Raw genomic sequence first — 26,622 nt, 5'->3', positions numbered from 1 at the left:
TGCACCAAATCTCAATCAACTGTAGGTTTTCTGCATTTAGTTACCATTTACTGGTGTTGCTATTTCCCTATATACAACAGCATCATCTGTGAAGAGACTCATAAAACTTCTACCAGATACTTTATGTATACTGTCAGCAGTAACAGCTTTATAACATTCTGAGTGTGCTCATTACTACTATCACATGTAATAATTTTTTCCCATAAAGAACAAGCTGTCGAGTTCTACCTATTAGGAGGTCCTCAGTCATATACAAAGTTGGCCCATTATCCTGTGTCCACATGTTTTGTTCAATAAGTTGCAGTACAGAATTGTAACAAATGTCTCTGGAAGTGAAGGAAAACAACATAAAGTTTGGTATCACTGTCTCCTGCCTTGTGGATGTCAAGGAGAAGCAGAGTGAGATGTGTTTCTCATGGTCACTCTTCGTAGAATTCGTGTTGATTCCTACAGAAAAGTTTTTGATCTACATAAAAGTCTTAAGTTTTGAGCATAAAGTGTGTTCCAAAATACTGCATCAGTGATACAGGCCTGTATTCATGTGTGTTTGTCAAATGACACATCTTGAAATGACCTGCACGTCTTCCAGTTGCTTGTAGTGCTTTGTTGCATCGGCAACCTTTAAAAAACTATCGTTAAAAGGGAAACAAGTTCTTTCATATAATATCTTCAGAATCTGCAAGACCTGGCTGCCCTCCCATTTATAATATAACAAAATAATGGAATAGATGATAATAAAATGTTTAAATGCGTGGCTTTTTAAAATGAATTGAATTAATGAGATTAATTTTTCGACATGAATGACAAGCACAATAAACTGAGCTATGCCTGGAAATAAGTTCGTATTAGTTCATATTATTTTGCAGGGCGAAGTAGTTTCTTTCTCCGCTGTAGATTTGTGCTTACCATTCTTTATAATGCTACGTTTGGTCACCGTGTTCACCTTTGAAGTCTTGACCGTGTTCCCATTAAGCTTATCGGATCTTCATAATTTTCCAAAGTACACGGGTGGGCTTCAGTTCTTGTAATTATTGTACTATTTGAAATAACAACTCACACGACCTTTCTGTTAATAAAACAATACTGTATTTTTCTAAACGGTGCACATATGAAATACATACTCCTCACTCATTCATAGCGACCCCAAAATGGTGGTCTACAATTACTCGCTGAAAATGGCGTGCTTCTCACTCATTCACTAGCTGAGCGTGAATCCTTCCTTCCTCCTACTGGTACCAGAAAAAATCCTCTGTTTTTTAACAACTGAAAGTCAAAAAATACATGACGGTAGGCATAGACTCTATGATGGGCTACTGCTTCATCTTCTCTCTTTGCCTTTAAAGAAGACTAAAACATAAAGGAAATGCAAAAGGTTTATCACACATTGTTGCACAATTTTAGATAATTTTCCATTCTCTTGCCACTTATCTCAATATTTGCCATTTTGGGATTTGTGTGACAGTTTGGAGGAGGAACCGTACAATTATTCTCCTTAGTTGTATAATTTTGGAAGGTAGAATTCAGTATTTTGACCTTCTGTGTGTCCGTTTGGCTGCATTGTGAAAACTGAGCAATTGTATGGATGACTTTGATTCATGTACTAATTTTAAATAATGCCAAAACTTTACATGATTATTCTTCAGATAGGCAAACAGATTTATACTTTTGCTGTCCCTGAATGCTTCTTGTGTCTCTCTTTGTACACACTAGTTGCTATCTTTCAGCCTTTGTTTACAAAGAAGGTTTTGGTTTTATTTATTTCTGTGAGAAAGTGCTCCTTGTTTTCATAGCAACATTTTAATATGGCTATTGAACCACAGGTTATCTTTCCTACCCCTCACATACAAATCTTAAACATGGTATAAAGATCCTCCTGTGTTACGTTTGATTCTCCTAGATTATTATTCCATATTAATATCAGATACAACTGTATTAAATTATGTAGTTTCTATTATATTTATAAATATTGCTGTTAGTCATGTACCTCAAAAATGAAAAATTGAAAATCAGTGTTACATTTCTGGTGACCATTTTTTAGTGCACAGTGAGAATAATAATGATGCTCTATAATTCACTGTACCTAATATAAAAAATCTTTTCAGCAACAAGAGTGCAAGGCGCTATGCAACACCTTATATACAAGAAAATGTTGTTACTACGGACTGGAGGAGACAGAGTGCTGGGTCAAATACTAACCTTTGTAACAAATGAGCAGGAACGAATCTTTGAAGCTTGCCATATGGGTGTCCTTTTACTAGGTTAGTAAACTTAATAACTATAAATACTGAATTTGAAATAAAATTTTCTGCAACAAGAATTTAACTGGACAATAATTTTCACCCTCAGGTACCCCAGTGATGTTTGTGATGTGTGTTGCATATTCTCTTCTTGTTCTTGGACCATGGGCATTGGTTGGAAATGTTGTTATCCTTCTTTTCTATCCAGTTATGGTAATCAGTGATGTTTTGTAATTTGTGTTGACTATTTGTGTTACTCATTTTGAATGTAATAATCTGTCATAAGGATTCATTTTCAGGCAGGGATTGCTAGCTTAACAAGTATGGTCCGTATTAGTACAGTAAAGGTTACAGATCAGAGAGTTGGACTGATGAGTGAAATATTAAACAGTATACGTCTTATCAAGATGTACGCTTGGGAAGACAGTTTTGCCAACAAAATTGCAAGTGAGTATGAGATTATACTTTTGTACTCATGCTCGAGGTGTGTTGTGATCATCAGTTACAAGGGGAAACGTTGTTTAGTCTCACTTCTATGATTTCGAGATCAGTTTTAAGGATTCTTTCTGTTTATACCACTGTACTTAATAGTGCCACAATGTTTGTTGGGTAGAGTAATCTAATGAATGGTTAAACCGATATGCAACTTCAATGCTTATGAATACTTTCTGTTTCAAAGAAAATAATGGAATGTTGGGATGTTATTTTTTCAGGATGAGATCATACCCATAAAATGGTTTCCTTTTTAGCAGTACCCCAACTAATTATAATCATGATGAGAATAACTGCAGATAATTCTCTCTTGCTTACAAAAACAATTTATTGGCACATACAGAATTATGGTTTCCGTTCTTTTATACAATACACACAACTTCAAACCTTTTGTGGGCTGTTTCTTGTGTTTAACTATAAACATTTATGTTGCAAGGGATTCTCCAATTTTAAGTGATCAACCTCTTACTTTCATGTGAAATGCTTTCTCTTCAGACCATTAACAGTATTGACGCTTAACAAGTGCTACAGTCCATTGCAAATTTATCATTTTCATAATGAGGCATAGGAGAGTTGTTCTTTAAGAATGAGTGATACCCTCTTAGTAATATTACTGGTGATCACTTTCTGGAAAGTGTAGTACTGTTCTTCTGTGTATACATTTCATAGTTAGGAAACTGAATTTCAAGTATCACTTACTATAATTTAATTGGTATGAATATTAAATAACTTTTAAAAAATCTTATAGGATGTGTGAATCAGATAGTGTGTGTATCAAAAGGAAAAGTCTCTCAAGACACATTTAAAAAATTGTATGAAACATAATTGCTGGTAAGTACGAGGGTCAGTCAAAAAGTAATGCCTCCTATTTTTTTTTTCTACGTTTAATTGTCAGGAAATTTAAATGCAATTACATAGGTTGAAAACCACAACATTGAGGATCATTTTGTCATTTTTCAATGTAATCTCCGCGCATCTCTACAGTTTTGGTCCATCTTTGAACAAGGGCATGTATCCCAGCACGGTAAAAATCACAGCTCTGCTTCCTAATCCATTGACGCACGGATGTTTTGACGGCCTCCTCATCTTCAAAATGAATCCCACGATGAGCTTCTTTTAGTGGCCCGAACAGATGGAAGTCTGATGGTGCCAGGTCAGGGCTGTATGGGGGATGAGGCAAAACTTCCCATCCAATTTTGACAATCTCGTCAGAGGTTGTAACGACTGGTGTGTGGTCTTGCATTGTCATGCAAAAGAAGAACATCTGCCATTGATTTTGTTGGGCGAACTCGCTGAAGACGTGCTTTAAGTTTTTTGAGGGTTGTGACGTATTGAACAGAATTTATTGTGCATCCCTGCTCCAAAAAATCAACCAGAATCACACCCTCTGTATCCCAGAAAACTGTTGCCATAACTTTCCCTGCCGATCGCACAGTTTTGAATTTTTTCTTCCTCTTCCTTCAGCTTCCTTACAACGACGAACCCATCGTCTAACAGTGCTGACATCCACTGTCACAACACCATACACCTTCTTCAGTCTTTCATGAATGCGTATGGGCGTTTCACCTTCTGCATTCAAGAATTCAATCACACAACGCTGTCTCAAACGAACATCGATGTCGGCCATCTTACAAACTTCTGCTGTGCTGCCACCTGTTGACACAGAAAGTTACTACTGCAGTGGATTGCAGAAGAAGGTTTGAGGAATGGCGCCAAATTCATATTTTTCACTTAACTTAATTTTTTTAAGTAGAAAAGAAATGGGAGGCATTACTTTTTGACCGACCCTCGTATTTACCCCTAGGAGGGAAAATGTATACTGTTGCCAACACACATTATCCTATCCTTCCTCGAGAAGGATACACGAACGGGCTTTTAACTTTCTCCAACACATCCCTTTCTCCTTCCCGAGGGTATTTCCAAAAGCGAGGATAGTGTCTGTCCTTTTATATGTGTCTGTTGGTGGCACTAGACATTTTGTCTCCTGGAAGTAAGTAATGGCCAGAAAATCTGTTACAGAATAGGATTTCACAGTGTATTTATTATTTGAAGTTGTAAAGAATATTGCTCTGATATTTTTTTATGCTTCTCATATCTTCAGATTGTATAAACCAAAGAAGTGTGTGTGTGTGTGTGTGTGTGTGTGTGTGTGTGTGTGTGTAGGACAGGTTTCTGCTCACATTACTCTATTTTTTTATCATCGTGGTGAACAGATAACAGTGCCTTGTCTGCCAAAGGGCAACTCTTTTTGTAGTAGGCATCAGTATCTTTCTTTCATTGTTGGTTTTGATGTTCCATACATATTTTTATCATAATTAGTTTTGTGGCATGATGTTTGTCTTTTTTGTTGTGTTTCATTATCTTTTTGGACTCATGTTAATTCTCATATTGTAGTACATAAACACATGTATAAAAATAGATCCATGTTATTACATCAAAATATTACCTTCTTTTGTTTTAGCTGTTAGGAATTTTGAAAGAAAGCAGCTACAGAAGGCAGCATTTTTGCAGTCTTTTAGCAATACAATAACACCAGCTATCACACTTCTAGCATCTATATCTACCTTTTTGGGATACAGGTACATTTATCACTGTATGAAAATTTTTGGTAAAAAAATGAATGCATGCATTTCAGTTCTCAGTTGCATGTTACTTTGAAGGAAGATAAACTCTGATTTGTTACATATCTGTTACAGAGCAATAGTGTTTATGTAATTACAGTAGAGCCCTGGTAATTCGAGCTAATTGGCGCTAAGGCTACGTCAAATCCTAAAAAACTCGGATAATATGAAAATAATACTAAATCTGTGGTGTCACCGCCAGACACCACACTTGCTAGGTGGTAGCCTTTAAATCGACCGCAGTCCGGTAGTATATGTCAGACCCGCGTGTTACCACTATCAGTGATTGCAGACCGAGCGGCGCCACACGGCAGGCCTAGAGAGACTTCCTTGCATTCGCCCAGTTGTACAGCCGACTTTGCTAGCGATGGTTCACTGACTTCTACGCTCTCATTTGCCGAGGCGATAGTTAGCATAGCCTTCAGCTACGTTATTTGCTATGACCTAGCAAAGCGCCATTAGCCGTTACTATTGATATTGTGAGAATCATGTATCGTCGAGAGCGACGTTCACCATTAATGGATTAAAGTTAAGTATTCCACCAGGTACATCCGTTTTTCTCAATTCTAATTCCCTTGTCATGTTCCAGACCTCACGCCAGCCTGCGTGAGCTGAGACGCGTGCATTTCGGCCTCCTTTAGCAATACGGAGTTCGCTCTCTTGCCAACCACAACACAATCAATTGATAAAACATGAATAAATATTTAATGAGCACAATAATGATTAAAAAATAAATAAAAAACAGTATAGTACATACCTGTGTTATATGTACATATATGGGCACATATTTCCAAATTACAAAAATATATGTTGCATTTTAAAGAAATTGTCCCTAGTCCTTTGCTTTAAAATAGAACTTCATTTGTTAGCAGCAATGTCATGCCATCTTCTAAGAAGCATGGTGTCAGTTGGAGTAACTTCTGCTTGCTGCTAGATACAATGCAATGCTACAGCTAGTGCTGCTAAATCCTTGATGTGCGTGATCATTGGTATAGTTTCTTCAGGCAATTCCTTGTCATCACTACCTTCAGTGGGTTCACTGACCATTTAAACAATTGCAAGATTGGTCGTTTCAAACTGTTCACCCATTCTGAAGCCTCACTCGCATTCATATTTTCACATCCAACATTTCTGCCAATGGTGGGTTGTCTTTGTTTGTACTGTAGGTATCCATTTCATTCTGTAAAAATCTGGTTCTAAGACTTGTTTCAGACCATGAATCAGCTATCCAGTGATCTATGTCTTTTATCATAGCTTTTTCCCCCCTTTTTCTGAAATTTTTAGATGTTGCCTTCTGCAGCAAACGGTGACAATACCTCTTCTCCCCCCCCCCCCCCCCCCCCCTCCCCAAGCTTTGTAAAACACTTTGGTCAATAGGATTATTAAACTCGACATGTTAGAGGGTAAGAACAATGCCCAAGTTCAGTCACATTGTAATACTTCCTCATCAGGGTCTGAACCAGCACTGTCAAGTGTTAAGATTTCTTTGGAAGGCAAGCACTTTTTTTTTAGGCATCTTTTGATCTCTGGAACAAAATATTGGAAAAAGTACTTTTTAAAAATATTTTTGTATATCCAAGCAGGTTTTTGATGGATGAATGTAATAGGCAGTGCAAAAGCAGTGATGTTTTTTAAATCTAGTGGCTAAGCAGACTTCACTATTACTGGTAGCTTCAGTTTATGGCTTCTACTGGCATTTTATGCAGCAAGAACTTTTAACCTCTCTATGCTTTTTGTAGCCCGGGGCAGCCTTTTCTTCTTTTGAGGCTGGAGTTCTAGATGGAAGCATTTTATAATGTTGCCCTGTTTCTTCACAGTTATACAGGAGTAAGATTTTCTTCTTGTATAATAATTCCTAATTTCTCACAAAATTTTGTAACATTTCGAGAATCTGCAGGAAGTTTTTCACTGCAAATTTCAAGCTGTCTTATGCCATATCGCTTCTTCCATCTATCCAACCATCTTGAACCTGCTGTAAAATCGTCCTCACTTTCTGTTAACTCATTTCTAAGAAATACACCTTTTTCTTGCAGAATAGACCCAGAATTGTATTTCCTTTTTGTCTCTGTTTAGTAAACAAAACAAACAAAGATTCACACTTTTTTTTCATACTCAAGTCTTCTTCATTGACATCCATTCAGATGGCGAAATAGAACTCTTGTTTGATGAAAACTTCTCAATTTTGTTTCTGTTTTTACATCAATCTCCAACTGTAACTTCCCCAATTCCATTCTCAGCTTGTTTTAATGTTTCTCCTTTGTCCCGTCTTTTCAAAGTCTCCATTTTCACATTCAGTGGCACAAATTTTCTCTTACTTCTACCATTCATTGTAATGTACGAATTAAAACATTAAGAAACACACAGTTACATATGTACCGTGCATACATACAACACTTCAAAATTAATGGGAGGGCTCACTACAGTACAGATGTTACAACACAACCAACTACAGTACATACATCAGTGGACAGCCAATGTTGCAAAATGTGTACTTCATGTTAATGAACACCTTTGCTGAGTAGGCACAGCAAATATGGCTGGCAATAAGGATGGTATACACTGTACAACTGATTGTCAGGCAGTTCCAATTAGTGAAAGTTCGACAAAGAGCAAGCACACTCCTCGAAACCTAATGGTACCTGTCCATTTGTAATAGAAATGCATTAGCAGTCTGAGGCCAAGGTTATTTCTGCGTATTAGGATTGAAAACCCGTAGTGGAACAGTTTTACTTGTATTGTATTGGAAAATTGAAAGTAAGTTCAGAATGTAACATATTCGAAAGTGCGTAAATCATACATGTGGACAATATGACATGTAGGAAACGTATGAAAATTGGTTTTAATCTAGTTTTGCGTAAAACTTAAAATTTTTCAAAGATTAGCTCAAACTACACGGATCCTCGAAATACTGGGGCTCGAATTACCAGAGCTCTACTGTATTTAGTTGAATTTGCAATTTATGTTTCTTATATTTCTTACGTTCTGTCATTTGGTTTAGCTTCTGCAAAAAAAACTTCGTATTCTCTCAGTTTTGTGTTTGATTGCCTTCTTTTAATTTATATTGGATCCTTGTAGCTCTAATTTTGTGTATGATGTATGGACCCCTCTTTCTCCTTTTGTTTTGTGTGAAGTAAAGGGAAAAACATTGAGAAACATGGCTCTATAACAGTTGCTCTTGAGTTGGTGTCAGTGGTTTGAGGCAATTGTAGTTCTGCATTACTTGTTGCATTGTATGTGTTTACATGAATAAACCTCCTCACAAGAATGAAAACTTACTTTGCTCCCTTGTTTCTTGCTTGTGACTTCATTGTAGATCAATATTTTCCTTGGACTCGGGCATGTGATACCTAGTTTCACACTAAAATGGCATTCAGGTATGTGCTCCATGCAGTGAAAAGGGGCCTTGCACTTGGCAGATGATCCTTAGTTAAATATATATGTATTATGTCAGGTAAAACTGCAGACTGTCCTCCATACTCACTTTACACACACCATGGGTTTCTTATTGGTGTTGTAATAAGTATACTGTAAACTATACGTACATCCATTGATGCACTAGTGTGCATGCTGATCTCCGATTAAAGTGATACATCTGGCTTTGAATACGGTTTAGTATTAAAAGTCAACAATGCAGAAAACTGGTGTCTTCAGACGCTATGTAAACCTCAGGGGAGGTGCTGAGAATCCGTTTTTCTCTTTGTATTCCTTATGAAGAAGTGTATGGGATTTCTAGAAGGGAAAAAAAAGATTAAAACCTTTTCAAGGAAATTAGTCTCTCACCTTTGCCCAAATGTCACTACAGGTGTAGTACAGGCTGATGTCAGCGACACAACCAATATCTGTACTAGACGGACTTTTTAATTGTAAGCAACCTCTTTACTTTTGAGTTCTGTTCACCATCTTCAAAAAATCCTTGAAATCACTTATGGCTGTCTCCATTCATTGTGTACCTGTAAATTATAACAATATGCAGCTACTTGGAGTTCATTAGTGTTACGCCTGTCAGTACAGCTATAAATTTGACCAACATTGGTTTTCTCTTTCCTTTTACATAAGTGAATGTCAAACATATTTTTCTTCATTCCACTAAAGCTTCATTTAATTGTCCATATAGTGACAGTGCTTGACTCTGCAGCAGGATTTATTCACATCTACATCCATACTCTGGAAACCACCATGAAGTGCATGGAAAGGATACTTTTCATTGTACCAGTTATAAGGGTTTCTTCCCGTTCCATTCGTGTATGGAGCACAGGGAAAATTATTAATTGAATGGCACTGTGTATGCTGTAGTTACTCTAATCTTGTTCTCATGATCCCTATTTGAGTGATAAGTAGGGGTTGTTGTATATTCCTAGAGTTATCATTTAAAGCCAGTTCTTGAAACTTTTTAGTAGACTTTTTCGGGATACTGTACGTCTATCTGCAAGAGCCTTCCACTCCAGTTCCCTCAGTATCCCTGTTACACTCTCACACATATCAGACAAACCTGTGATAATTTATGCTACCCTTCTATGTATGCATTCCATATCCCCTGTTAGTCCTGTTTGGTATGAGTCGCACACACTTGATCAACTTTCTAGAATTGGTCGTATGAATGATTTTTAAGCAGTCAGCTTTGTTGACTGATTGCACACTCTCACTTTTTACCAATAAACCGAAGTCTACCAACTACTTTATCCACAGCTGATCATATGTGATCATTTCATTTCATATCCTTACAAAGTTTTACACCGTGGCATTTGTATGAGCTGGCCAATTCCAACAGTAACTCATTCATATTGTAGTCATAGGATACTGTATTTTTTCGTTTTGTGAAGTGCACAATTTTACATTTCTGAACATCTGAAGCCAGTTGCCAAGTTTAGCAACACTTTGAAGTCATGTCAAGCTCTGACTGAATATCAAAATATTCGAGGTTACAGTTCATATCATCTGGAAGGTCACTGATATACAACATGAACAGCAAGGGTTCCAACACACATCCCTGGGGCAGACCCAAAGTTACTTGTGCATATGATGATGACTCTCCATCCGAGATTAAATGCTGCATCTTCCCTACCAAAAAGTCATTAATCCAGTGATAAATTTCACTTGGTACACCATATGATTCTACTTCTGACAATAAGCAAAGGTGTGGTACTGAGTCAAATGCTTTTTGGAAATCAAGAAATACTGCATGTAACTGACTGCCTTGATCTAAAGCTTTCAGTATATCTTGTGAGAAAAGTGTAAGTTAGGTTTCACATGATATATGTTTTCAGAATCCATGCTGGTTGGCATTGAGGAGATCATCCTGTTTACGATATCTCCTTATGTTTGAGCTGAGAATATGTTGTAAGATTCTACAACAAATTAATGTTAAGGATAGTGGATGGTAGTTTTGTGGATCACTTCTACTACCCTTCAAGTAGATTCATCGAACAAAAACTGTGGCCAGTTCTTGGGGGGAGGGGGGGGGGGGGGAGGGGGCAAGCAAGGGTCACACCCATCTACAAGAAGGGTAGTATAAGTGATCCACAAAAGAGGGAAGAGGGGTAACTCAGCCGCAAATTCAGTATAATATCTGATAGGGATACAGTTGGGCCCTGGAGCTTCATTTAGTTTTAGTGATTGCGGCTGTTTCTCGATACTACTTGTTATAATGTCAAGTTGAACACATATATTTCAAAACGGCACAACACATGTATGTCACTGAGCAATTGACAAAGCAAGACATGTGAACACGGTAACATTCAAATGACCACTGAGTCCAAGTCTAGCGGCCACTGGCTGGCTGGCCGCACAGGTGGCACGGCTGCTGCATGGCTGGCAGACAGCGCCGCATGTAGAGGACACGTGTAATTGCACGGCGGCACTTTGAATGATTGGCGAGTCACAACACTTTTCCCTCCTTTGAAATTTTTGCACTGGTCTCGATGGAGGTGGCCTGTAGATTGCTAACGCCATAGGTGTTGTTTGACTGGCCATAAAGTCTCGAGGAGGAGGCTTCCCATACGGACGGAAGTGTCCCCGATGCTAATGGGTCGAGATGACAGGAGATGTAGGAGTCAAATATGCTGGGGCCCCGTGCACCAATCTGCCCGTTGTGCAAGTCCAGTTGATATAATACGAGACATGGACAATGTGTCGGCGTCCGTAGGAGAAAGAGGCGAGTAGATTGGCTCCGACAGATGATGGTCATCTGGTTCCTGCTTGGGCACGCTCCTGGTGGCATCTGTTCTTGTAGTGGCACTGAGATGACGGTGAGAGGGCTGCGCTGTGAGTAATTAGAGATGCCAAGACCCCGAGTGTCAGGTAGAGCCAAAGGTGGTGTAGCGGCATTTGGAACAAGTGTTGCCGGCACACGAGGCCAAAGCTGGTCCGAATTACGCACTGCAACACCCATGTCCATCTGGATTTTATACAGCCGTCGACCACGGAGTCGTAAGATGCGGCCCGGTCTCCATTTTGGCCGCCTGCCATATCCCCATACCCAGACAAGGTCGTCGGCGGTGAACCGGCCAAGCGAAGGCACCCACAGCTGTGATGTGGAAGGCCGCAGAAGATGAAGTAGCGTGCGGGGCTGTCTGCCATGTAAGAGCACTGCCGGGCTGTGGTCGCCCATGGGAGTGAAACGGTAGAAGCCAGAAACTGGAGAAGCGCATCATCAGCAGCAGAAGAAGTCAGGGGTTTCCTCATCTGAGCCTTAAATGTGCGGACCAGTCGTTCAGCCTCACCGTTTGACTGTGCATGGAACGGAGGTGCCGTGACATGCATGACGCCGTGACGAGCACAAAAATCCACAAATTCGGAAGAGACAAATTGCAGACCATTATCAGTAACAAGAGTAGAGGGAAGGACTTCCAAAGAAAAAATGCCGGTGAGAGCACTTGTGGTTGCCGCGGTGGTAGGCGACGTGCAACGGACAATGAAAGGAAAGTTAGACTAGGGCGTCAATTACGAGGAGCCAATAAGTACCTAAAAAAGGTCCCGCGAAGTCAGCATTAATGCGCTCCCAGGGCGTCTCAGGTGAAGGCCATAGCGACAAAGATGACGGCGGCCTGTGACGCGCAAGGGCCGCAGGCAGCGACCGTGTGTGCTATTTCAGAGTCGATGCCAGGCCAGTACACATGACGGCGCGCCAGAGATTTTGTGTGAGAGTCACCCTAGTGCCCTTGGTGAAGGAGGCGCAAGACCGAAGCAGGCAAAGACGCAGGTACCACAACACGCGGCGAAGCATTGTTGGTGGAAAGAAGGATAACACCATCCCAAGCCGTGAGGCGGTAGCGCAAAGCGTAGTAGTTCCGCAATGGGTCAGAAGTCTTAGCGGACAGACGATCTGGCCAGCCCTTCTGAATACAGCGCAAAACCCGGGAGAGTGTAGGATCAGAACCCGTAGCAGCTGCCAGCCGGTCCCCGGTAATGGGGAATCCATCCACAACCCGCTGCTCGGCAACATCCAGGTGGAAACACAAAAGTTCGTCCCTATCGAATGCCAGATCAGGACCCATGGGAAGGCGAGACAGTGCATCAGCATTCACATGTTGAGCCGTCGGCCGGAAATGAATCTCATAATTGAAACGAGACAAGTAAAGAGCCCAACGCTGGAGGCGGTGTGCAGCCTCGTCGGGAAGTGACGATGATGGATGAAACAAGGAAACAAGTGGTTTGTGATCCGTAACAAGATGAAATTGGGATCCATAGAGAAAAACACCAAACTTACGAAGAGCATAAATAATGGCCAAAGCTTCTTTTTCAATTTGAGAAAACTTTTGTTGGGCATCCATTAGCGTTTTGGAGGCATAAGCAATGGGTTGTTCAGAGCCGTCAGAAAAATGGTGCGCAAGGACTGCACCACCCCCGTATTGAGAGGCGTCCGTGGCAAGAACAAAATGTTGGCCAGGTCGATAAGTAGCCAGGCACGAGGCCTGTTTCAGCATAGTCTTCAATTTTTGCAAAGCTGCATCGCATGATGTGGACCATTGAAAAGGCACGTTTTTATGCAACAGGCGATGCAACGGCTGAGCCTCTGCGCAGCAGACAGTAAAAACTTGTGATAATATGCTATTTTCCCCAAGAAGGCCTGCAGTTCCTTAACAGATGTAGGGCGAGGAAGGGCATTTGTCGCAGCGACAGTTTGCTGAAGCAGACGAATACCATCCCGAGAGAGTTGAAAACCCAAGTACGTGATAGATGCCTGAAAAAATTGTGATTTCTGAAGATTACACTTAAGACCGGCAGTCTGTAAGACATGAAAAAGTGTGCGGAGGTTCTGAAAATGTTCTTCAGTGGTGGAGCTAGTGGCGACAATGTCATCCATGTAATTTATACACCCAGGGACAGGGAGAAATATGTTCCAAGAATCGCTGAAAGAGAGCAGGGGCGCTGGCAACCCCGAATGGCAATCGTTGGTATTGATAGAGGCCGAAAGGCGTGTTTAGGACCAGAAACTGGCGAGAAGCAGCGTCGAGAGGAAGTTGATGATAAGCTTCTGACAGGTCAATTTTAGAAAAATACTGGCCTCCCACAAGTTTAGTGAACAATTCTTCAGGGCGGAGCATAGGGTAAGTGTCGATGAGGCATTGTACATTTACAGTGGCTTTAAAATCGCCACAGAGATGAATATCACCATTGGGCGTAGCAATGACAATGACAGGAGAGGACCACTCACTGGAAGTGACAGGAAGCAAGACCCCTGAAGTAGTGAGACGATCCAGCTCCCGTTTTACCCGATCACGAAGGGCCGCAGGAATGGGCTAAGACCGAAAAAACTTAGGCTGAGCAGTGGGTTTGAGCGTGATATGAGCTTCAAAGTCGTTTGCACGGCCTAACCCAGGAGAAAAAAGGGACGAAAATGTCATCGACAAGGAATCCAATTGAGCATAAGGAATAGCATCAGAGACAACATTGACAGAGTCCTCTATGGAGAACCCAAAAACGCGAAAGGTTTCGAAACCAAAAAGATTCTCTGTGTCACTCTGGTCGACCACAAATATGGGAACAGTGCGAATGACGGATTTGTAAGATACTTCAACATTAAATTGTCCCAAGAGAGAAATATTCTGTTTATTGTACGTCCGTAATTGCCGAGTGACAGGTGATAGGAGTGGAGAACCCAACTGAAGATACGCCTGAGAATTGATTATAGTAGCAGCAGAACCGGTCTCCACCTGCATGCAAACATCCTGACCAAAGATTTGGACAGTGAGGAATAACTTCCCTGAAAGGGAAGAAGTGCAATTGACAGACAACACAGAAGCAGAATCAGCGTCACGGTCATGAACATCATGTATGCGGTCGGATTTGCAAACAGCAGACACATGACCCTTCTTTTTGCAATTGTGACACACGGCCCAACGTTGGGGCAGTCCACCGGTGAATGTTTCGTAAAACATCGCGGACATGAAGGAAGTTGCCGGGGGTTTTTCTGCAGTTTCTTAGAGGGTTGTTTACGATTAGGCCGAGGCTGCGCGTGGGAGCGTACTGCAGCCACGTCGGCCGGTGGGGACGCACCGCACGCGGCGTCAACAGGGCACAGAGGTTGTATTTCCCCGACATCACCCCACGCCTCTATTTGCGCCCCAGCGGCACGAGAAATTTTAAAAGACTGCGCGAAGGGTAGGACTTCATCTAGAGTCGGATTTGCCAACTGAAGGGCACGTTCCCGAACTTCTTTGTCGGGTGCCGACCGGATAATAGCATCACATACCATGGAATTGGCATAGGATTCTTTGTGAACGTCAGTAACAAATTGACACTTTCTACTGAGGCGTGAAGTTCAGCAGCCCAAGCGCGACAGGTTGTTTTTGACAACGATAAATGGCAACATGAGAGGCTACCACATGCGTTTGCTTTTGAAAATAGACAGACAGAAGTGAGCACATTTCAGCAAAGGACAGAGACGCAGGATCTTTCAAAGAAGCCCACTGTGACAACAGCCGATACATTTGAGGTGAAATCCATGAAAGGAACAGAGACTTATGTGTTCGTTCGTCCGTGACATGAAATGCCAAGAAGTGCTGTCGAAGACGTTTTTCATAATCAGACCAGTCTTCTGACGTCTCGTCGTAAGGAGGAAAAGGAGGTATAGATAACGACGAGAAACGCCCCGCATTTGATGCCGTGACGAAATCGTGAATCGCCGATGTTAGAAGCATTTGCTGTTCAATGAGACCTTGCAATAGTTGCACAACAGTAGCCATGGAAAACTGTGGGTCAACGATGAAAAGGAAAAATCCACTACCTCGTCGACAACTGTTATAACGTCAAGTTGAACACATATACTTCAAAACGACACAACACATATGAGTCACTGAGCAAGTTGACAAAGCAAGACATGTGAAAACGGTAACATTCGAATGAGTACTGAGTCCAAGTCTAGCGGCCGCTGGCTGGCTGGCCGCTTAGGTGGCGCGGCTGCTGCATGGCTGGCAGACAGCGCCGCATGTAGAGGACGTGTGTAATTGCGCAGCGGCACTTTAAATGATCAGCGAGTCACAACACCTCTGACACTAATACTGATTTCACTCATCTTTTCAGTTGTACTAAGATCAAATTTGGCTAATTTGCTTGTGTAATCCATTGCAAAGGAACGTTTGAAAACAGAGTTAAGAATTTCAGCTTTTGCTTTGCTGCCCCCGGTTTCAGTTCCTTTTTCATTCGCTAGGGACCAGAATTTCGTGGGTTTTGTGAAATACAATTTGACAATATTCTGTTATGGAAATCACTGATGGCTCTTCATGCATTGCCCTCATGATTGCCAAATGTGTTTCGTACAGCATCTCTCTATCTACAGTCCTATGTTTCGTTTTACACCTATTATGCAGTAGACTCTGTTTCTTTACATCTACTGAATACCATGGAGAGTTCCATCCCTTCTGTTCTACTGGATACATTCCTGTCCAGAGCATGGTCAACTATTCTTCTAAACTTGAGCCATAGTTCCTCTATATGCTCCTGCCCTATGCTGAAAGTTCAAAGTTCCTCATTGAGATATGACGGATGTTTTACCTAGTTTGTTGAACATATATATATTTCTGCTTGTTGTAGTTGTCCTTTGTACCAAGATAATTATTGTTGCCACAACCACGTCATGATCACTGATACCAGTTTTGATGTTGACATCCTCAGATATGTCAGGTCTATTTGTTGGCATTAGATCCAATATACAAGGGTTGTTCTGAAAGTAATGCCTCCTATTTTTATTCATGGAAGCTACAGGAGATACACAAATAACAACAGCACAGTTACATAGAGCAATATTTCAGCTGCAGACTGTCATTTTTCCACAGAATCACCATGATTAATTTCAGTTTTCTGATTTTATTTTATTTCCAAGTTAGTAGCAGTCGAGCATTAATCGCCTTGCAGAACAGTGAAGTTATTTTTGCAAGTTTGCTAAAGAAATTTGGCTTTATTAACCTTTCCGCCGAGGCGATCATTTTACAGTATTGGCTAGTTCCAACTGTTCGCTGAATTTCTAGTGCACGTTATCATCTTCTGCCATAGATGGCATTATGCCATAATAAAGAACCAAAAATGAGATCGTAGAGTGTTGGTACTCCAAGAAAATTTACATCCCTAAAACCATACTGAAAAGCTTAATACCAGATGGGACCTACTTCATTGTAAATCTGGAAAAAGCCAATTTGCAGTTCAAGCCGAATTATGCATTTTAGTATGGTTTACGAAATTCCGATGCTCTTTGGAGTGTCCTCTGATGCACTGTTTCTTTTATGGTGTAATGTAAGCTCTCTTAGTGCTTTATACACATGAACATACAGGCTTCCTACACCAGTGCAGTTGCGCATGCACAATTATGTCTGTTTTCTGGTGCTCTCTGGCAACTGGTAAATCGAACCTATTTCTAACAGTCTCCGAATAGTATTGCGAACGGTGGTTAGAAAAGCGTTACTTTCAAAGTAAATTTTTTTTTTTACGCAAGATGAGTTCTGTTACGTGTGAGAAAGTGGGATGGATATCTAAATCACAGAGCGTTCGAAACTGCACAGTTTGAGGACCAGCCACTTACAAGAATTTCTAGCCGAGACATTTATGTCATAATTTTAAATTTACTGGCACATTTGTGTGATGTGTCTTAAAGTATAACACACGCAAAAAAAATCAACACTACATGTGAAAGCTTAGCTTCTGTTGTAGCGTGTTAATCTTAGAGACTAACATTATATGTGAAAGCTTAGCTTTTCTAGTAGATATACGATACGGCATACATTAATGTAAACCGTTAACTTTTCCTCTTGCGTGTTCGCGCTATGTGACCAGTGATCTTGCTATTGGCTGACTATAACACGTGTCCTATGCTCCGAATAGCCGCTGTCATCGGCTGACAAGATCTCATGGCTTGAGATATGACTCACTCACAAAAGGACATCGCAACCTCGGTTTCAAAGCTCCGGAAACTAATGCGCTGTGTTTGGTGCAATTCAAATTTATACTTTTGTAATACAAAAATATGCAGCGTATATGTTGCTGCAAATCAAAGGTTTTTCCAAAACTTCTCTCCCCCTTTTTTTTTTTTTAAATTAAAAGTCTCTTTGAAACCTTCTTTGCCCCGTCTTTTCTTTTTTTCCGCAAAGTTCTATGCCATTGTATAAAATGTTAACCATTCAAAGGATTCATAAGTTTTACACTTCCGAGGGAGAATCTACGGAAAACCTTCTGTCACTTAGCACATAAAAAGTGTATTTTTGCCTGGAAAAAATCATATTTTTTAAACGGGGTATCCGGGAGAAATCCGGGAATAATCCAGGAATTTGTTTTCCTTGTCCCCGTATACACCCTGTTTATGCAACAAAAAATGAGAAGCTGGTATAATTGACATAAAATGATGTTTCCTTTCAAGTAGTGTCTACACATGTTATGCGGTTAATTTTTTTGAATGTTGTGGGCCCTACTCGGTAGATGTGAATCAGTAGAAGTGTAGCACTCCCAGGGGTACAGATGGGTGGGGTACTTCAAACTGGTTGTCGTTTTGTCCGTGCGCCCTGTCCACACCACGTACCTGGTAATCCCGCGGCGGTCATACTATTCTGCCCCAGACTGCTGCTGGCTTGCCTGAAATTATCTATTTAAATATGCAACCGGGTTTAGGGGAGCCACTCAACGTCAAGCACAACACTGTCCTACATCTGATATGAACATCTGTATTCTGAGATGATAAGAAAACACAGGTTGCACTGCTTACAGCCTAAGTCATAAGTTTCGATGTCAACTTCTAGGTGATTGTCTGTCCATCAAATCACAAGAATATTAAATCCCTGAAATAGAAAGTTATACAAATACAGTAGGTTAGATATGATAGCAAAGTGCCTGAAAGAAAGAGATAAAAGAAAAATAGTAGAAAAAAAGAACAGACGTTCACTGCTACTTTTGGTAGATAAATCACCAGTGACACTATTAAACACACACACACACACACACACACACACACACACACACACAAGGAAAAGAAAATTACGTCGCAACTCACAACATTGCATCATAAGGGAGCATTCTTTGCACTGAAAGGAGTGGGGAGTGACTGTAGCATTGATGCTGCGTCGACTGGCAGATGTGCAGTATAGTCGTCAGCTCGCCTCGCGGTAATCCATCCATTAACGTACACGAAACAGGTTAATGGCTCTGTCAGTGTTGCCCTAGCAATGCCTATTCAACTTAGCCTTAGTCTGTTACTACTTCAGTAGATATTACAATGTTCTATATGACATGATGAACACACAGGCTATTAAAAAGAAAAATATATGGATATCCACTAAGTTAAATTTAGTTACTAAGTGAATGGTACAAAAAATAATGGCAATCATTAAGCAGGAGTAGTAAGAAACTTTTACATGAAAAACTTTTGGATAGCACAACCTAAAGAAGAAATGTAGTACATATAATCTATGCTAAACAGATAGAAAGTGAAAAGAAAGGGAAAAAAAATTGTGTATGGCAGTGACACATCCTAGTTAAATCTCACTCGATTAGTGTGTCCTCATGAAACCTCATAATAATCAGAAATTAATGTCTGTACTTTAGGACAATAGCAGCAGACGTGTACTGTTCCCACATGTCACATAGAACAGTCAGTCATTAGTCTTGCTCACTATGGTATGGTTTAATTTTTTTCCACATGGTGTTTTCCCTCGTGCCTACCTGACTTCACACGAACCAGTTCTACAGTATTAGGACATTTGATATAAACAATATGATATGGTCCTTGGTATTCATGATGGAACTTCTTAATTTCTTCGTTCAGTTTTCTAAAATGTATGTGGGTTTTGATTAACACGAGGTCACCGACTTCGTACTTAATCGGTCACACGATCTTATCATGTCTTTCTTTCTGCCATTGAGCCTCATCACGTAAATGTTCCATGGCCAATTCAATTTTTCTGCCACACGATTGATCCACAGCGGGAGAAACATTCAAGATATTGGAGAATATACTTTCAGGAGGTTGGTTCAGCAGGATTTCACATGGTGCAAAACCTGTCGTGGCGTGAGGTAGGCTATTGATTGTTGTTGTGGTTTTCAGTCCTGAGACTGGTTTGATGCAGCTCTCCATGCTACTCTATCCTGTGCAAGCTTCTTCATCTCCCAGTACATACTGCAACCTATGTCCTGAATCTGCTTACTGTATTCATCTCTTGGTCTCCCTCTACGATTTTTACCCTCCACGCTGCCCTCCAATACTAAATTGGTGATCCCTTGATGCTTCAGAACATGTCCTACCAACCGATCTCTTCTTCTGGTCAAGTTGTGCCACAAACTTCTCTTCTCCCCAATCCTATTCAACACTTCCTCATTAGTTATTACACCCTCGAAATCTGTTATATGCTCCTTCCATTTGCTATGTTTTCGACTACAATATGTCCTGCACATGCAGTTCACCTCTTTCATGACTCTCTCAGCTGGATTTGAGGCTGGTCTGTATGCCAAGCAAATCAACGGCCACTATGTCTTTGATTCCATCAGGAATTATGCAGTGCATAGGTCCTTGATGGCTAACAGTAGTTATCTTAGTCTTCTGGCACACATCACAGGTCCGTAATATCTTCCTAATCCTTTTGCTCATGCCAAAGAAAATACAGTCCTTCCTTAGTTTTTCCAGACATTTTGTTGCGTCAATGTGTGCATTACTGAAATGTGTGTACCACACCAGCCTCTCAAGAGCATGTTCTGGAATGCACAACTTCCAGTCCAGTGACGATTCGTCCACACAACGGTATAGAATGTTGTGATCAATTAAATAATATTTTCTCAATTTATCTTCTCCAGCACATCCGTATCTCACCTTCACACTCTTGAATGCATGATCTACAATTTGCTCGTGTCACATATTCTTAAGTAATTTGGTAACAAATGAATCGTATTGAACAGCCTTTATCATATTAATGCTTAATTTCTGCCCTTGTGGTCCATTAACATTTAAATCAACAACACCAGGTGGCATCCTCGAAAGTGCATCAGGTATAATCTTTTGGTTCCCAGGTTGGTAGACAACACTAAACTGACATTCTTGTAAGGCAAGTGCCCACCTGGTCAGACGTCTATGGTATAATTTGCATCAAGCAGAAAAGTCAATGCCTCATGGTCTGTGACTATCTTGATGGTTCTACTAGCCAGATAATATCTGAATTTTGTGAAACCCCACAGGACAGCAAGTGCATCTCTCTCAGTGACTGTATATTGCTGTTCCCATTTAGTCAGAGCTCTGCTTGCAAATGCGATTGTTTTAACATTATCCAAGTCCATATCATCCACCTGGTATAAGTGCACTCCTAAACCATAGTCTGAGCTGTCGCAAGCCAAGTAAAATTCCTTGCCCAAGTCTGGGTGCGAAAGCAGCTTAGGATAGCACAGCTGTTGCTTTATTTCCTCGAAAGCACCTTGACATTCATCTGTCCAATCCCATAGCACCTTGATCTTCAGCAGTTTCAACAAATGTGGGTTACTAAGTGACTGACCACTTATAAACTTCCTATACCATCCACATAAACCAAGGAAACCTCTTAATTGCTTCTTACAGCGTGGCGCAGGAAAATCTTTGACCACTTGTAGTTTGTCCTCATTCGGTTTGATCCCCTGTGCTTTAATGATGTGGCCAAGAAACTTAACCTCACTCCTTCCAAAATCCAATTTCTCCAAATTTGCTATCACTCCTGCTTCTTCAAAGGCCATGAGTACGTCTTCAAGTGTTTTAACATGCTCTTCCCAGTTTGCAGTTGCTATCAAGATGTCATCAATAAACACAGTGACCTTCTTACTCAACTGCTTGCCCAGTACCTTATCCAATGCTCCAACAAAGGCAGATGTGGAAATGTTAAGACCGAATGGTAGTACACTATACTGGTAGCTTCTTCCTCCATACGGGAATGCAGTGAAAGGTCTTGAATCCTTATGTAGAGGGACCTGCCAGTACCCCAATTGAAGATCAATATTACTGAATACTCTTGCCCCACTTTTGAAGTAACTCTTCCAAATTCTGAGGTCTGTCTCTTTCTGGAATAATAATTTTATTCACTGGCCATGCATCCAATACTACTCTGACAGTGCCATTCTTCTTTTCCACAATGAACAAGGGGTTGTTATATTGGCTAGCTGACCTTTCTATTATTCCCATTCGCACCATTCTCTGGAGCTCTTCCACTGCTTCACATTTCTATTGAAGTATCGCATAAGGCCATACAAAAAATGGTTCATACTCCTTCACTTGTAATTTGCACTCAGCTGTCTTGATTATACCAGGTTCACTTGAAGAAACCTGCCTGTACCTTCGCAGGACTCTCGTCAATTCTAATTTTGTCTCACGGTCGTGATGCTCTAATAACTAGAGTTTCCATTTGACAACAGGTTCAATATCTTCCGTGCTGATTCACACATCCTTTTCCAAAGTTTAATATAGCCTTTTGTTCACTTAACCAGTCGACCCCTAAGATTATGGGCAACACCAACCCGGGTACGACTAGTGCCAACACATCATAATCTTTGTTGCCAAGTTTCATTGCGATTTAAGATCTATTCTTTAATAACCTTGCTCTTTGCACCAACAGCACCTGTGACACACATTCCATGTACAGGAAAATTGGATATTCTCCTTCCTTGTTCCAACCATTTCGTATAGAGCTTCTGACATACTGCATTGACCTGGCTACCAGAATCCACTAAAACTTCGATACGAGTACCCAAGATTTCTGCTTCAATGATAGGCTGTACAGCTTCCTCGCGGCCTTCACCAACTTCTTGCAATAGGTCTTCCACTTTGTCTGTCACAATATCCAGCTTGCAGATAGACATAATAATGGGCCCTCCATCCTCTGTTCCTGATCGGACCGCACCAGGAACCTCCTCTAGTTTTCCGGTGTTCCTTCACTATGCTATGATTTGAGCTTCGCACCTAGTCATGTGATACATTGCGCCCTGGGTTCCAATATCTGTAGCTACCATGATGTCGTCTGTGACCACCATGGCCACAGAAACTACTGCCATGTCTCCTACCATTATTATTCCAATATCGCCCATCGTGTATATTGTTATGGTTTAGATGGGTATCTGTATTGGATTCGTTGTTCCCTGATACTCTACTATCACCTTTTCCTCCTCCTGTTCCTCGTGAATCATACAACGTGTCTAATTGTCCTAAGGCTGACTTCATTGTCTCTACACCATTTCTAGGGATTGCTAGCAACTTGTCCTGAACTCCTCTCGGTAGTTTACTTATGATCAGGGACACTATTGCTTCTGTCGTGATCGGTTCATCTAAATAATCTTGGAAAAACTTCTTTAAGTTTTGGTCACGTCCTCTCTCAAACCGTCTACCTTGGTATAGACTGTTACGTACTCCATTTTGCTTCTGTCTCGACCAGTATTGTTGCAAAAATTCCTTTTCAAATTCAACAAAGATTGCACACTTATGTCCTATTCTCATGCCCCAGGTGTGCTCCCTGCCGCCGTTGGATTAGAAGCTCCAGCATCAAGTCGTATAGTCTTAGCTCACTTATTTGTTACATAGTTAACTCTTAAATTTCTTTGCTTGTTTTTGGTATTTGCGTTGCTTAATTCATAAATTTCGGGCATATTATACTATTTGAGAGTTGTAGCATCGCATTTTAATATCTGAATAGTGTAAAATCGCGTAGTCTCCTTCCGCCGCCGAGCAGTGTGTCAGCAGTGTGCAAGTAGCAGCATTACTGCATTTACTAGGCAATCTTGTATATTAATAACCATTTAAATTTTGTGTCGAATTGTGCTCTCTGTAGATTAGTTCAGACGTTCTTTGCACAACAGTTTTTAGCATGGATAGGGACTGCAACTGCTGTGTTCAGATGCAGGCTGAGTTGGCATCCCTTCACTCCCAGCTTCAGGCAATGTTGGCTTCGGTCACACAGCTTGAAGCTGTTGCCAATGGGCATCACTGTGGGGGTCCAGATGGGGGTTTGTCGGGGACGGCCAGCTCGCCCCACACATCCCCCGTTCAGACTAAGACTGTGGCTGCCCAGGGTACTGCCCACATTGAGGCTGATCCCTCACCTATGGTAGAGTGGGAGGTCGTCTCGAGGTGTGGCTGGGGGCGAAAGACATTCTGGACGGCTGAACGGAAGGCCCCTCCAGTTTGTCTGGCGAACCGGTTTCAGGCTCTGTCTCAGGCTGATACTGATCTTCGGCCGGACGTGGGTGCTTGTCCTGTTCCAGAGGTTGCCCCTCAGTCTGCAAGATCTGGGCGGTCGCAGAGGGTGGGCTTACTGGTAGTTGGGAGCTCCAACATCAGGCGCATAATGGAGCCCCTTAGGGATATGGCAGAGGGGAAGAAAACCAATGTGCACTCTGTGTGCATACCGGGGGGAGTCATTCCAGATGTGGAAAGGGTCCTTCCGGATGCTATAAAGGGTACAGTGTGCACCCATCTGCAGGTGGTTGCTCATGTCCGCACCAATTATGTGTGTCGCTATGGATCAGAGGAAATCCTCTCTGGCTTCCGACGGCTATCTGATTTGGTGAAGACTGGCAGTCTTGCTAGCGGGATGAAAGCAGAGCTCGCCATCTGCAGCATCGTCGACAGGACCGACTGCGGACCTTTGGTACAGAGCCGAGTGGAGGACCTGAATCAGAGTCTGAGACGGTTCTGCGACCATGTGGGCTGCAGATTCCTCGACTTGCGCCGTAGGGTGGTGGGGTTTCGGGTTCCGCTGGATAGGTCAGGAGTCCACTACACGCAGCAAGCAGCTACACGGGTAGCAGGGGTTGTGTGGCGTGGACTGGGCGGTTTTTTAGGTTAGATGGCCTCAGGCAAGTACAGAAAGGGCGGCAGCCTCAAAGGGTGCGGGGCAAAGTCAGGACATGCGGGGGCCAAGCGGCAATTGGTATTGTAATTGTGAACTGTTGAAGCTGCATTAGTAAACTACCGGAACTTCAAGCGCTGATAGAAAGCACCGAAGCTGAAATCGTTATAGGTACAGAAAGCTGGCTGAAGCCAGAAATAAATTCTGCCAAAATTTTTACAAAGGCACAGACGATGTTTAGAAAGGATAGATTGCATGCAACCGGTGGTGGTGTGTTTGTCGCTGTTAGTAGTAGTTTATCCTGTAGTGAAGTAGAAGTGGATAGTTCCTGTGAATTATTATGGGTGGAGGTTACACTCAACAACCAAGCTAGGTTAATAGTTGGCTCCTTTTATCGACCTCCCGACTTAGCAGCATTAGTGGCAGAACAACTGAGAGAAAATTTGGAATGCGTTTCACATAAATTGTCTGAGCATGTTATAGTCTTAGGTGGAGACTTCAATTTACCAGGTATAGACTGGGACACTCAGATGTTTAGGACGGGTGGTAGGGACAGAGCATCGAGTGACATTATACTGAGTGTACTATCCAGAAATTACCTCGAGCAATTAAACAGAGAACCGACTCGTGGAGATAACATCTTGGACCTACTGATAACAAACAGACCCGAACTTTTCGACTCTGTAAGTGCAGAACAGGGAATCAGTTACCATACGGCCGTTACAGCATCCCTGAATATGGAAGTTAATAGGAATATAAAAAAAAGGGAGGAAGGTTTATCTGTTCAGCAAGAGTAATAGAAGGCAGATTTCAGACTACCTAACAGATCAAAAGAAAAATTTCTGTTCCGACACTGACAATGTTGAGTGTTTATGGGAAAAGTTCAAGGCAATCGTGAAATGCGTTTTAGACAGGTATGTGCCGAGTAAAACTGTGAGGGACGGGAAAAACCCACCGTGGTTCAACAACAAAGTCAGTAAACTACTGCGAAAGCAAAGAGAACTTCACCCCAAGTGTAAATGCAGCCAAAATCTCTCAGACAAACAGAAGCTAAACGATGTAAAAGTTAGCGTAAGGAGGGCTATGCGTGAAGTGTTCAGCGAATTCGAAAGTAAAATTGTATGTACCAACCTGACAGAAAATCCTAGGAAGTTCTGGTTTTATGTTAAATCAGTAAATGGCTCAAAACAGCATATCCAGACACTCCGGGATGATGATGGCATTGAAACAGAGGATGACACGCGTAAAGCTGAAATACTAAACACCTTTTTCCAAAGCTGTTTCACAGAGGAAGACTGCACTGCAGTTCCTTCTATAAATCCTCACACAAACGAAAAAATAGCTGACATCGAAATAAGTGTCCAAGGAATAGAAAAGCAACTGGAATCACTCAACAAAGGAAAGTCCACTGGACCTGACGGGATACCAATTTGATTCTACACAGAGTACGCGAGAGAACTTGCCCCCTTCTAACAGCCGTGTACCGCAAGTCTCCAGAGGAACGGAAGGATCCAAATGATTGGAAAAGAGCACAGGTAGTCCCAGTCTTCAAGAAGGGTCGTCGAGCAGATGTGCAAAACTATAGACCTATATCTCTGATGTCGATCTGTTGTAGAATTTTAGAACATGTTTTTTGCTCACGTATCGTGTCGTTTTTGGAAATCGACAATCTACTTTGTAGGAATCAACATGGATTCCGGAAACAGCGATCGTGTGAGACCCAACTCGCTTTATTTGTTCATGAGACCCAGAAAATATTAAAAACAGGCTCCCAGGCAAATGATATTTTCCTTGACTTCCGGAAGGCATTCAATACAGTTCCGCACTGTCGCCTGATAAACAAAGTAAGAGCCTACGGAATATCAGACCAGCTGTGTGGCTGGATCGAAGAGTTATTAGCAAACATAACACAGCATGTTGTTATCAATGGAGAGACGTCTACAGACGTTAAAGTAACCTCTGGCGTGCCACAGGGGAGTGTTATGGGACCATTGCTTTTCACAATAT

The 26,622-nt window shown here is 41.5% G+C and overlaps 1 protein-coding gene across 1 annotated transcript in view; it reads left to right on the top strand.

Annotated features, from left to right (window-relative positions):
• Window positions 1–26,622, top strand: part of LOC126274593 (ATP-binding cassette sub-family C member 5-like) — a 271,486-nt gene that overhangs the window by 100,166 nt on the left and 144,698 nt on the right. Inside the window, exons 6-9 of the mRNA XM_049977127.1 lie at window positions 2,103–2,258; window positions 2,347–2,450; window positions 2,537–2,684; window positions 5,191–5,308. Coding sequence (XP_049833084.1) covers window positions 2,103–2,258; window positions 2,347–2,450; window positions 2,537–2,684; window positions 5,191–5,308 — 526 coding nt within the window. The remainder of the gene's footprint in view (window positions 1–2,102; window positions 2,259–2,346; window positions 2,451–2,536; window positions 2,685–5,190; window positions 5,309–26,622) is intronic.

The sequence above is a fragment of the Schistocerca gregaria genome, chromosome 1 (genome assembly GCF_023897955.1).
Source record: "Schistocerca gregaria isolate iqSchGreg1 chromosome 1, iqSchGreg1.2, whole genome shotgun sequence".
NCBI classification, from domain to species: domain Eukaryota; kingdom Metazoa; phylum Arthropoda; class Insecta; order Orthoptera; family Acrididae; genus Schistocerca; species Schistocerca gregaria.
Note: the sequence above shows the minus strand (reverse complement) of the source record. Positions and strands in the feature narration are given on the sequence as shown.